This window comes from Pleurodeles waltl, chromosome 9 (assembly GCF_031143425.1).
Source record: "Pleurodeles waltl isolate 20211129_DDA chromosome 9, aPleWal1.hap1.20221129, whole genome shotgun sequence".
Classification (NCBI taxonomy): Eukaryota; Metazoa; Chordata; class Amphibia; order Caudata; family Salamandridae; genus Pleurodeles; species Pleurodeles waltl.
In genome coordinates, this window is record NC_090448.1 from 1046081217 (window position 1) to 1046094933 (window position 13717).

A 13717-nucleotide genomic window follows, 5' to 3' on the forward strand; every position below is an offset into this window, starting at 1 on the left:
CTCTGGCTGTGCCAGGGGGGTACTGATTTGGGTAGCCCTGGTTGTCCCCTTCATACACCCGAATCATATACTGTACCCTAAGGACTGATTCATGATTTTATATGCTTTGCTGCGGGCAGGGGTCATGAATTATGCCTGATTAATGTGTATGCACCCAAGTTTGTTTGCTCTATCTTTTCCACATCAATGTTCCAGGCTGCCTCTCCCTTTCTCAATGCCAATGTTATACTGGCGGACAACTGTAATTGTGTCTTGAACAGGAACTTGGACCATTCCCCTTCCCGATTACATACTAAACCCCACATGACAGACGACCTCTGTTACTTGATGTGAGAATTTGGACTTAAAGATGTATGGAGGATTTGCATCCCTGATACACTACAGTTCTCCTGTTATACCCCGGCAGCAGGCACTCCTAGTCGCTTAGATCTTTATTTAATTTCAGTGAGATTAGCCATAGATGTGGCCAATGCGGTGTATCTTCTGTGGTTCCTCACTGATCACTTCCAGGTACTTCTCACCCTTGGGAAATGCACCAGAAGACCATCCATACCACTGTGGCCTATACGTGCAGAAGCAGTTTCCGAAAAAAGAAAACTGGTGTACATCCACTAATAAAGCGGGGGCTGGGAGGCAAAGAAATCCATACTTCAGGGAGTTTGTCTTAGGGTTTTCAAACAACTAGAGAGAGATATCCAGGCCCTTGAAAAAGACTTAGGGACAATTGAGCCAGATCATCCGTCCAGGGCCCACCACCTAGAAGAATGGAACGAAACCCATAGATTGTTTTTGGATGCATGGGGCTGCCTAGAAAAACATCTACACACGGCTCTTCGCCAGCATCTTCATGCTGAAGGCTATAAGATCAGAGCTACATTGGCCAGGCTGGTCAAACAGAAAGATTCTCATAGCCCTAACCTGTCAATGACTGACACTAATGGCCACCTGGTCTACTCTCAAAGCGACATCAACGATATATTTCGCTCCCAGCTCAGCTTATGTTGTTTTCCCCCCTGCTGCATATGCATCCAAGTTAAATTGAGAACTATCTCTCCCCGGTGACTATCCCTACACTTGCCCCGGATGCCTGATAGGACCTTGACCGGCCTAATACTAAGAAGGAATTAGCTGCAGCAATGCGTTCTCTTAAAACTTCGAAGGTTCCCAATAGCAACGGCTTCCCAGCGGAGTTTTATCGCAAATACGCCAATTCACTGGCAGACGAACTCCTAGAGGTCTATGGGGAATCACTACAACGTGGTAGGCTTCCCCCTACTATGCGCGAGGCTATCATAATCATGGTTCCTAAGCCAGGCAAGACCCCACTACGCCATGTGCATATGGGCAGAAACCAGTACTGAACATTGATGTTAAACTGTTGAGTGGTGTCCTGGCCTCTCGCCTTCTTCCTCATCTTTCCTTATTAGTGCACTCCGACCAATCTGGGTTTATCCCTAAACGCTGCTCCATATACAATTTGGGCCGATTGGCTCATGTCTAGCACTACACACAGTCCTGCCCTGAGGAAATGGCCCTAGCGTTTTTAGATATTCCCTGCATCGACAATTTCTGTGGTAGGTGTTGGGAAAATTTGGCGTCAGACCAATCTATGTACGCTGGGTTCAGCTCCTCTACACGGACTCTTGTGGCCAGGTGAGAACTGGAAGTGTTGCTGATTTTTACTCTTTGTAGGGAGACACACCAGGGGTGTCTTCTCTCACCACTACATTTTGTGCTGGCTAAGGAGCTGGCCAAGAACATTCATCAAGCATTCTATCTATGCGGCATTCCAATTGGGAGGCCACTCATGTGGTCTCCCTCTTCTCTGATGATACCCTTGTATATCTCCGTAGTCCATCCAAATCGGTGCCTCATCTCATGTCTGCACTGCAGGACTTTGAGAAAATCTCAGCTTTTAGAATTCATCCCTCCAAATCTAAATTGTACCCTCTGTGTTCCCTGTCCGGTCGAGCCCAAGAGAATCTCCACAACTGATAATACCGTAGAAAACCACTGATGAGCGCTGTCTGGGAATCCATCTGGCACCCACGGCACAATCTTTTTACAACATTAATATATGGAGAGTGATCTCGGGCCTCCAGGCCTCTGTTAAATTCTGGTGGATATTACCTCTGTCTGTCACAGAAAAAATTGCCATAATAAAAATGATTATACTCCCTCGCTCCTGTACACTCTACCGGGCTCGTTTTACATGACCCTATGGAATACTTAAGGAAACTCAATAGCATTATGGTCGATCTGCGGTGGGTGGACAGACTGAAATGGGTCAGACTCTCCATCCTGCAGCATAAGCGGGGGAAAAGGAGTAGAGGTCCCAAATATAGAACTATATTATATGGCAGCGTATCTGCAACATGCCATACATTGGCTCTCTCCAGAAGATTGCTGGGAGAAAGCTCTACTGAGATATTCCTATGTGGAAAGGAAGCTGCAGATCCTCCTGATGCCAGGATCTAGACTCTCATCAGACACTTTCTATTTGATACAACAAGTGGCTAGTAAATGGAAGAATGCTGTTGTAGGAAAGTGCTCCTTTTGGCATGGTTACACCCCACTTTTTGCCTGATATTGATGCTGACTTGACTGAGTGTGTACTGGGATCCTGCTAACCAAGCCCCAGAACCAATGTTCTTTCCCTAAAACTGTACCATTGATTCCACAATTGGCACACCCCTGACACACATATAAGACCCTTCTAAGAGGTACCAGTGGTACCAAGGGCCCTGTGAGCATGTAATGTGCCATCCTAGGGGACCCCTCACCAAACACATGCACACTGCCATTTCAGCTTGTGTGGCTGGTGGGGAGAAAAAGGTAGTCGACATGGCATCCCTCTCAGGGTGCCATGCCCACCAGCCACTGCCTATGGCATAGGTAAGTCACCCCTCTAGCAGGCTTCACAACCTAAGGCAGGGTGCCCTACAGGTGAGGGCATAGCAGCATGAGCAATATGCCCCTACAGTGTTTAAGTCCACTCTTAGACACTGTAAGTGCAGTGCGGCCATATTGAGTACATGGGCTGGAAGTTTGTCATCGCAAACTCCACTGCTCCATGATGGTTGTGCTGAAGGGTGGGCAGTTTGGTATCAAACTTCTCAGCACAATAAACCCACACTGATGCCAGTGTAGGATTTATTGTACAATGCACCCAGCGGGCATCTTAGAGATGACCTCTGTATTTTAACCAACCCTTTAGTGTAAGGCTGACCAGTCTGTGCCAGCCTGCCACTAAAAGACAGGTTTCTGACCTCATGGGGTGAGAGACTGTGTTCTGAGGCCAGAAACAAAGCCTGCTCTGGGTGGAGGTACTACACACCTCTCCCCTGCAGGAACTATAACACTAGTTAGTGAGCCTCAAAGGCTCAGGCCTCCTGTTACAGTGCCCTAGGGCACTCCAGCTAGTGGAGATGCCCGCCCCCCCTCGACACAGGCCCACTTTTGGCAGCAAAATTAGACCACCCCAGCTAGGACCACCCCTAAGGTGTCCAGAGCTGAAGTGATTACCCCCACGCAGAATCCTTCATCTTGGTTTGGAAGACCAGGACCAATAGGGTTAGGAGTGTGCTGCTCTCCCCAAAGGAAGTGGGCACAGGAAGGGTGTAGCCACCCTGGGGGACAGTAGCCATTGGCTACTGCTCTCTAACCCCTGCAACACCCCTACATCTAGTATTTAGGGGCACCCCTGAACCTAGCTCACCAGATTCCTGGAGACCTCAACAAGAAGAAAGGACTGCTAAGCCAAACCCCCAGCAGTGAAGACTCCAGACAACTGGCTTGACCCTAGCCCTACTTGCCTGACTGCAGGTTTAAGGACTCTGCTACAGAAAGGTGACATCCTGCAGGACCAGCAACATCTCCAAACCCCCAGACGATTGCATGCCCACCAGAGGACCAAGAACTCCCAAGGTCAGCAGCCCTGTCCAGAAGAAACCCTCCAAAAGGACTCCAGAACTGCCCCAGATCTGCAAGTCCTGTCCACTCTGCACCTGACGGCCACGGCCCGAGTGCAGATGGCCCACCAGTCCGGAGCAGGTCCCCAGGCAATTCCAACCTTGTGTCCACCCTGGGTTGGCTCCTCCTGGAGCCTGCAGCCTGCAGCCTAAATCTGGAGGACCACCCTGACCGCGAGAGAACTGGACGAAGATTCCCAACACCTAAAGGTACTCCTGCACTTGCAGTCTCCTGGCCTTGGGGAATCCGACCACTAGTCCAGCTACATTCAGCAAGTGACTCTCTCCCTTGCCCATCTTGTGGTTTCCTGGAACCGACCCTCTGGACCCAGCCTGCAGCATCTTTTTGACCCCTGAGGACCACCTATTGGAAAGCACTGGGAGTCAGACGCTGTGTTTGCACCCTGCACCTGTCCACTCCTGTTCTGCTGAGGGTGTGTGTTTGGTGCTGACCTGTGTCCCCCTCCGGTGCTTACCTAAACCCCCCAGGTCTGTCCTCCGAACTTACCCGCCTGCAGATCTGTTTCCGAGTGCCCCAGTCTCCATAAGATCCCACACAAAATCTAACCTCAAATGTGTCCTCTCTACCCGGCCAGCCCCATGTTGCTGGTGGTGTAAGTTGGAGGTCATCCTGAACCCAGACCAATAGTCATCCTAATCCCCGACGACTGGAAGTGTAAGTCCAGTACTTACATCAAAACTGCACTAACACTTCCCCCCCGCCCCCGGACTGTTCTGAAATTGCACTGTCAATGTTTAATAGTGAAAAGTGTTTCTTGCCTGTAAACTGTTTTCTTTGCCAAATCTAAACAAAGTGCTATTGATACATATGTTCAATACTTACTTGCAAGTGCACTTACCTGCAACAAGATCCTTTCAGTTCTAGAAATAAAGTAACAAAATATGTATATTTTTTCCAATATAAATACACTGGCCTGGAGTTAGTCATTGAGTGTGTGCCTCATTTATGGACTGTGTGTGTGTACAGCAAATGCTTTGCACTACCCTCTGATAAGCCTAACTGCTCGACCATCCTATCACAAAATAGAGCATTAGTATTATCTACTTTAGTCATTGTTAAACCCCTGTACTCTGTGCACACTAGCTCATTTTGATATAGTATATATTGAGCCAGCTTCCTACAGCTGTCACAAGGTTTATCTGTTGGGCTTCTTATGCCTTAGACATGCCTATATGGTCTCTACATCCATTTCATAAAATTGTGGAATCCATGTCCATCCACGTTCGAAGGAAGGAGGTTTCACCACTCAAGGTGATCTCTAACCTGAGTGCCACTTCATTCCAAAGTTGGAGGCGTCCAACACATTTTGTTGAGGACAGGACAATTTTTGCGATTCAGCAAAATTTCCACAACGGCGAGGGAGCATTGGTCCACCTTTCCGGTCACTCTCCCATGCTCCGTAACGCCCTCCACTCTCCTGATGATGGCAGGAGTATGCCGTTTTGTATCTCATATTTATTGTGCGTGCGCTGCATGAAGACTAGATGGGCGCTACATTGCTGGTTCATGCTTGATCGGAGGTGGTGGTCCCAGAACCCCTGTCTGAGAAAGATTGGGAATGTATTCACACAGGAGGGTGATTAGCCAGTTCCAATGCTTGCTTCAAACTGGCGCAATATAATTTTCTGCATCAGACATAATTCTCCCCACTGACGCTGCATGCGATCTATCCCACACACGTAGAGGCCTGCCCCTGCTGGCTGCCATGTCCCCCAAGCGCCCTTCTTGCATATGATATTGGACCGTTAATAGGGCCTCCAGGTGGCAGCTTCAGCTATCAGTATGACCTGTTATATTGGGCCTCATACCTGCTTCTGCGAAAAAGACACTTAGCAAAAGTTCATTCTCCTTTGTCTGACACTAGGGAAGTGCTATACAATCATTCACTGGCTCTTCTCTGAACCCCCCCAAATATACAACATGGCTCAGAGATGTGAAGAATGGGCCATAGCGGAGGAACTCTGCATGAAATGAGTACACACTGATAATAAAGTAGAAATGGCATGAATTTTTGACGGCTCAACCACAACCAGGACAAAAAATGATAGAAATGGGGACTTAAGGAGACAAATCGGGACTCAACCACGAGACAGTGGATTAATAAATAGCATATGAATCCAGAAAATTCTTCGAGCTATAAAATTACTAGTGGTAAAGTAACCCTTTCATTTTATACAAGTGCATAGTGTTTCTGCTTATGAATATGTTTGAGGACTTGACAGATTGCATGCATAGCAAGATAAATATAATGAATTTGTATTTTCTAGCTTGACTCTATAATTTGTTTTTCTTTACTCAGTAATAATCCCATCACGCAATCCCTGTGAAGACGGCAGGCATAACTGTGCTTCTGCTGAGATTGCCCAGTGTATCTACCATGGAGACGGCTCCTATAGGTGTGCCTGTCTTCCAGGCTACACTGGTGATGGACGGAACTGCACTGGTGAGTGTTCAAACTCACTGTTTTGGGATTTCATTTTACCCTTGCTTTGATTATCGCTGCTTAATAAACAAAGAGAATAGTATTGCATGTTTATATTAGAACCTTCCTGAATCAATTTCATTTTGTAGTCCTCTTTCTATAGTAAATGGTTGGAACCATAACACAGCCTCCAGACCAATGTTGTATAAGTGAATGAACTGTTGTCTAGTATACCAACCCCTTACATGTTTACACTACTCAAGAACTAACTAGCATCATTAACAAAGCTTAAATGTAAAATATGTTGAACATGCAGCAGTATCTTTTTTAGTTATAAACAAATAAGCAAGTTTTGTAAGGCATTGGCTCATGCACTTGTAAAGGCAGGTGTCATAGTATAACCAAAGGCACACCTATAGAAACTAAACTATGCCAGCGATGGTTTTGTGAAATGCAGACATGCACTAAGTGTCATGTAGCCTAAGCACAATTTAGCAATTATTCAACTGCTAGAGATAAAGATCATGTTACCTTTTACTGCTGAAACCAAGATGGACATGATTATTATTATTATTAGAGATTTATAGAGCGCATGGCTACCCTATGGCTTCACAGAGCTGATACAGGACCGTCAAACCGACAAAGTTGACAAACTATGAGGAAAAGAGGAAAGTCTTAAGTTTTTTAATGAAACAGAAGTTCCAGGTTCTCTAATCGAAGCTCCAGTGGTAAAGAAATCCATAGGTGGCCTTCTTTAAAGGCAAAAGACCTGCCTCCCCATCTTGCTTTATTAGCCCAGAACGTATTAATCAGAGAAGCAGAAGAGGATCTGAGTGATCTCTGAGGGATATGAGGAGATATAATACGCCTAAGAAAGGCCGGCCCCCTATTATGAAGTGCCCGATGAACATAGCAGGCAGCTTTAAACTTAATACGCTGTTCGATGGGGAGCCAGTGAAGGGAATCCAGAGCAGCTTTGGCAGAGAGGGGTCTCGGGGTACCCATTAAGAGGCCGGCGCCATCATTTTGCACCACCTGCAGCATCTTAAATGACAAAATATGGATAGCTAAAAATAAAACATTCCCATAGTCTAGGCGAGACAGTATCAGAGACTGGACAATGAGCCTTTTAGCTAAAAAATAAAGAAATTAAAAACATTTCCTACAGGTCCTAAGTAAATAATAGCAAGTAGCAGCCACTTTCTTTGAGTGGCATTCCATTGTGAGGCGGGAATCCAGCCAAATACCTAAACTTTTTATGTTATCTTTAGGCGAGGGAAGATCATTTAGCCCAGCTGAAACTGAGGCAAGGGACTCAAGACGAGAGAAGTTCCCTACCAACATTACCTCTGTTTTCTCATCATTTAACTTGAGTTTACTGTTCGCCATCCATCTAGCACCATCGGAGAGACAAGAAGAAAGAGTGGAAAACTCTGAGCTGGTACCAGTAGAGAAAGAAAAAAAACAATTGGGTGTCATTGGCATAGGATACAAGGGACAACCCATGGGGTTCCACGACCTTTGCCAAGGAGAACATATAAATATTGAAGAGCGTAGGGCTTAAGGACAACCTTGTGGGACCCTGCAGGTCAGTGGAAAAATGTCAGAGTAGTATGTTTGATCTAGGGCTTGAAAAGTTCTTTGACTCAAATATGAAGAAAGCAAATTAAGGCAGGTGTCCTCGATTCCTGTTTGAGAGACTCTATGAATAAGCACCTTATGATCTACAGTGTCAAAGGCGGCACTCAGATTAAGTAGAATGATTGCTGCATATCCACCAGCATCCACACATCGTCTAGTGTCCTCTGTGACAGCCAACAAGGCTGTTTCAGTGCTGGGGAGCGGTCTAAATCCCATTTGAGTATTATGAAGAAGATTGTTCCTCAAAACCTGATACCTGAAGGTTACTATGTTTCTCAATTATTTTTGCCGCAATGTGAAGAAGAGCAATTGGTCTATAATTGGAAAGTAAAGTTGTGTCGAGATCAGGTTTTTTTAAGTAAAGGCTAACTACAGCATGTTTCCAATGTTGTGGAGAATACCCATGTGACAAAGAGTAATTAAGAATATCAGTTAACACAAGTGAAATAACTTCTGATCCTAGAGCTAAAATAGATGGAGGGGATGGGGTCCAAGGGAGATCCAGATTTATAGAGCTGAGATAATTGTCTACTAGCTCTTTATTCAGAGGCTGGAAAATTGAAAGTGAAACTCGAGGAACCTGAGCATCAGGATAGAAGACGGACGCATCCTCATTGGAGGAATTTCTAGGAAGAGTTGCCTGAATATTGGAGACTTTCTTTTAGAAAAAATAGACTAGGTCATTACTATGTGCCTGAGAGCCCCCCACCATGCTATTAACAGGAGGAAGCTCAGTCATTTCCTCAAAGATAGAGAAAATCTCTCTAAGAGATAGGGAGGATCGTTCAATCCTGGAAGTATAGTAGAAAACTTGTGCACTTAATTTCCCGGTGGACGGAACGAGTCATATTCCTATAGTCATTAGCAGTATCAAAATATTTTCTGGATCTTTTGTGTTTGAGTGTGTGCAAGAAACACCATTTAAACAACAGGTCAGGCAAACGGTTATTTTAAAATGTGAAAATACCAGTCATATCTTCAGTTTCTACTTCTGATATCCAAAGTCAATTGCAACAGGATATCGAGTCACCTGTGCCTGAATGGGACACAATAGAGTTCACTAGAGTCCATAAACCATATTTAGGACCCAAATTCGTTCCTATGTTGTAGGAAGTTGGCTCTGTATTCACTATTTCAAAGTAAGGAATAGTATGCACAGAGTCCAAGGGTTCCCCTTAGAGGTAAGATAGTGGCAAAAAGAGATAATACTAATGCTCTATTTTGTGGTAGTGTGGTCGAGCAGTAGGCTTATCAAAGGAGTAGTGTTAAGCATTTGTTATACATACACACAGGCAATAAATGAGGAACACACACTCAAAGACAATTCCAGGCCAATAGGTTTTTGTATAGAAAAATATATTTTCTTAGTTTATTTTCAGAACCACAGGTTCAAATTCTACATGTAATATCTCATTTGAAAGGTATTGCTGGTAAGTACTTTAGGAACTTTGAATAATCATAATAGCATATATACTTTTTACATAAAACACATATAGCTATTTTAAGTGGACACAGTGCAATTTTCACTGTTCCTGGGGGAGGTAAGTTAATGTTAGTTCTTGCAGCTAAGTAAACCACCTACAGGGTTCAAATTGGGGTCCAAGGTAGCCCACTGTTGGGGGTTCAGAGCAACCCCAAAGTTACCACACCAGCAGCTCAGGGCCGGTCAGGTGCAGAGTTCAAAGTGGTGCCCAAAACACATAGGCTTCAATGGAGAAGGGGGTGCCCCGGTTCCAGTCTGCCAGCAGGTAAGTACCCGCGTCTTCGGAGGGCAGACCAGGGGGGTTTTGTAGGGCACCGGGGGACACACAAGTCAGCACAGAAAGTACACCCTCAGCAGCACGGGGCGGCCGGGTGCAGTGTGCAAACACGCGTCGGGTTTTCAATAGGTTTCAATGGGAGACCAAGGGGTCTCTTCAGCGATGCAGGCAAGGGGGGGGGGCTCCTCGGGGTAGCCACCACCTGGGCAAGGGAGAGGGCCTCCTGGGGGTCACTCCTGCACTGGAGTTCCAATCCTTCAGGTCCTGGGGGCTTCGGGTGCAGGGTCGTTTCCAGGCATCGGGATTTTGGATTCAGAAAGTCGCGGTCAGGGGGAGCCTCGGGATTCCCTCTGAAGGCGTCGCTGTGGGGGCTCAGGGGGGACAAATTTGGTTACTCAGTCCTGGAGTCGCCGGGGGGTCCCTGTAGCATTGTTTCTTCACCAGTCGAGTCGGGGTCGCCGGGTGCAGTGTTGCAAGTCTCACGCTTCTGGCGGGGATTGCAGGGGTCTTTAAATCTGCTCCTCTGGAAACAAAGTTGCAGTCTTTGTTGAACAGGGCTGCTGTTCTCGGGAGTTTCTTGGTCTTCTTGAAGCAGGGCAGTCCTCTGAGGATTCAGGGGTCGCTGGTCCTGGGGAAAGCGTCACTGGAGCAGTTTTCTTCTGAAGGAGGGAGACAGGCCGGTAGGGCTGGGGCCAAAGCAGTTGGTGTCTGTAAGGAAATGCCTCCTTGGCATGGTTACCCCCAGACTTTTTGCCTTTGCTGATGCTATGTTTTGAATTGAAAGTGTGCTGAGGCCTGCTAACCAGGCCCCAGCACCAGTGTTCTTTCCCTAACCTGTACTTTTGATTCCACAATGGGCACACCCTGGCATCCAGATAAGTCCCTTGTAACTGGTACCTCTGGTACCAAGGGCCCTGATGCCAGGGAAGGTCTCTAAGGGCTGCAGCATGTATTATGCCACCCTAGAGACCCCTCACCCAGCACAGACACCCTGCTTACCAGCTTGTGTGTGCTAGTGAGAACAAAATGAGTAAGTCGACACGGCACTCCTCTCAGGGTGCCATGCCAGCCTCTCACTGCCTATGCAGTATAGGTAAGACACCCCTCTAGCAGGCCTTACAGCCCTAAGGCAGGGTGCACTATACCATAGGTGAGGGTACCAGTGCATGAACACTGTGCCCCTACAGTGTCTAAGCAAAACCTTAGACATTGTAAGTGCAGGGTAGCCATAAGAGTATATGGTCTGGGAGTCTGTTTTACACGAACTCCACAGCACCATAATGGCTACACTGAAAACTGGGAAGTTTGGTATCAAACTTCTCAGCACAATAAATGCACACTGATGCCAGTGTACATTTTATTGTAAAATACACCACAGAGGGCACCTTAGAGGTGCCCCCTGAAACTTAACCGACTGTCTGTGTAGGCTGACTGGTTCCAGCAGCCTGCCACACTAGAGACATGTTGCTGGCCTCATGGGGAGAGTGCCTTTGTGTAGGAAGTTGGCTCTGTATGTGCTATTTCAAAGTAAGGCATAGCATGCACAGAGTCCAAGGGTTCCCCTTAGAGGTAAAATAGTGGTAAAAAGAGATAATACTAATGCTCTATTTTGTGGTAGTGTGGTCGAGCAGTAGGCTTATCCAAGGAGTAGTGTTAAGCATTTGTTGTACATACACATAGACAATAAATGAGGTACACACACTCAGAGACAAATCCAGCCAATAGGTTTTGTATAGAAAAATATCTTTTCTTAGTTTATTTTAAGAACCACAGGTTCAAATTTAACATGTAATATCCTGTTTGAAAGGTATTGCAGGTAAGTACATTAGGAACTTTGAATCATTTCAATTGCATGTATACTTTTCAAGTTATTGACAAATAGCTATTTCAAAAGTGGACACAGTGCAATTTTCACAGTTCCTGGGGGAGGTAAGTTTTTGTTAGTTTTACCAGGTAAGTAAAACACTTACAGGGTTCAGTTCTTGGTCCAAGGTAGCCCACCGTTGGGGGTTCAGAGCAACCCCAAAGTTACCACACCAGCAGCTCAGGGCCGGTCAGGTGCAGAGGTCAAAGTGGTGCCCAAAACGCATAGGCTAGAATGGAGAGAAGGGGGTGCCCCGGTTCCGGTCTGCTTGCAGGTAAGTACCCGCGTCTTCGGAGGGCAGACCAGGGGGGTTTTGTAGGGCACCGGGGGGGACACAAGCCCACACAGAAATTTCACCCTCAGCGGCGCGGGGGCGGCCGGGTGCAGTGTAGAAACCAGCGTCGGGTTTGCAATGTTAGTCTATGAGAGATCAACGGATCTCTTCAGCGCTGCAGGCAGGCAAGGGGGGGCTTCCTCGGGGAAACCTCCACTTGGGCAAGGGAGAGGGACTCCTGGGGGTCACTTCTGCAGTGAAAGTCCGGTCCTTCAGGTCCTGGGGGCTGCGGGTGCAGGGTCTTTTCCAGGCGTCGGGACTTAGGTTTCAGAGAGTCGCGGTCAGGGGAAGCCTCGGGATTCCCTCTGCAGGCGGCGCTGTGGGGGCTCAGGGGGGACAGGTTTTGGTACTCACAGTCGGGGAGTAGTCCGGGGGTCCTCCCTGAGGTGTTGGTTCTCCACCAGCCGAGTCGGGGTCGCCGGGTGCAGTGTTGCAAGTCTCACGCTTCTTGCGGGGAGTTGCAGGGTTCTTTAAAGCTGCTTCTTGAAACAAAGTTGCAGTCTTTTTGGAGCAGGTCCGCTGTCCTCGGGAGTTTCTTGTCGTCGTCGAAGCAGGGCAGTCCTCAGAGGATTCAGAGGTCGCTGGTCCCTTTGGAAGGCGTCGCTGGAGCAGAGTTCTTTGGAAGGCAGGAGACAGGCCGGTGAGTTTCTGGAGCCAAGGCAGTTGTTGTCTTCTGGTCTTCCTCTGCAGGGGTTTTCAGCTGGGCAGTCCTTCTTCTTGTTGTCGCAGGAATCTAATTTTCTAGGGTTCAGGGTAGCCCTTAAATACTAAATTTAAGGGCGTGTTTAGGTCTGGGGGGTTAGTAGCCAATGGCTACTAGCCCTGAGGGTGGGTACACCCTCTTTGTGCCTCCTCCCAAGGGGAGGGGGTCACATCCCTAATCCTATTGGGGGAATCCTCCATCTGCAAGATGGAGGATTTCTAAAAGTTAGAGCCACCTCAGCTCAGGACACCTTAGGGGCTGTCCTGACTGGCCAGTGACTCCTCCTTGTTATTCTCATTATTTTCTCTGGCCTTGCCGCCAAAAGTGGGGGCCGGGGCCGGAGGGGGCGGGCAACTCCACTAGCTGGAGTGTCCTGCGGTGCTGTGACAAAGGGGTGAGCCTTTGAGGCTCACCGCCAGGTGTTACAGCTCCTGCCTGGGGGAGGTGTTAGCATCTCCACCCAGTGCAGGCTTTGTTACTGGCCTCAGAGTGACAAAGGCACTCTCCCCATGGGGCCAGCAACATGTCTCTAGTGTGGCAGGCTGCTGGAACTAGTCAGCCTACACAGACAGTCGGTTAAGTTTCAGGGGGCACCTCTAAGGTGCCCTCAGGGGTGTATTTTGCAATAAAATGTACACTGGCATCAGTGTGCATTTATTGTGCTGAGAAGTTTGATACCAAACTTCCCAGTTTTCAGTGTAGCCATTATGGTGCTGTGGAGTTCGTGTTTGACAAACTCCCAGACCATATACTCTTATGGCTACCCTGCACTTACAATGTCTAAGGTTTTGTTTAGACACTGTAGGGGTACCATGCTCATGCACTGGTACCCTCACCTATGGTATAGTGCACCCTGCCTTATGGCTGTAAGGCCTGCTAGAGGGGTGACTGACCTATACTTGCATAGGCAGTGAGAGGCTGGCATGGCACCCTGAGGGGAGTGCCATGTCGACTTACTCGTTTTGTTCTCACTAGCACACACAAGCTGGTAAGCAGTGTG

At 47.5% G+C, this 13717-nt stretch overlaps 1 protein-coding gene across 2 annotated transcripts in view; it reads left to right on the forward strand.

The window, feature by feature from the left end:
• The window catches only part of NID2 (nidogen 2), a 449243-nt gene that overhangs the window by 207121 nt on the left and 228405 nt on the right, over positions 1–13717 (forward strand). For both annotated transcript variants that reach the window (XM_069208632.1, XM_069208633.1), the window contains one exon: positions 6293–6436. In XM_069208632.1, coding sequence (XP_069064733.1) covers positions 6293–6436 — 144 coding nt within the window. The remainder of the gene's footprint in view (positions 1–6292; positions 6437–13717) is intronic.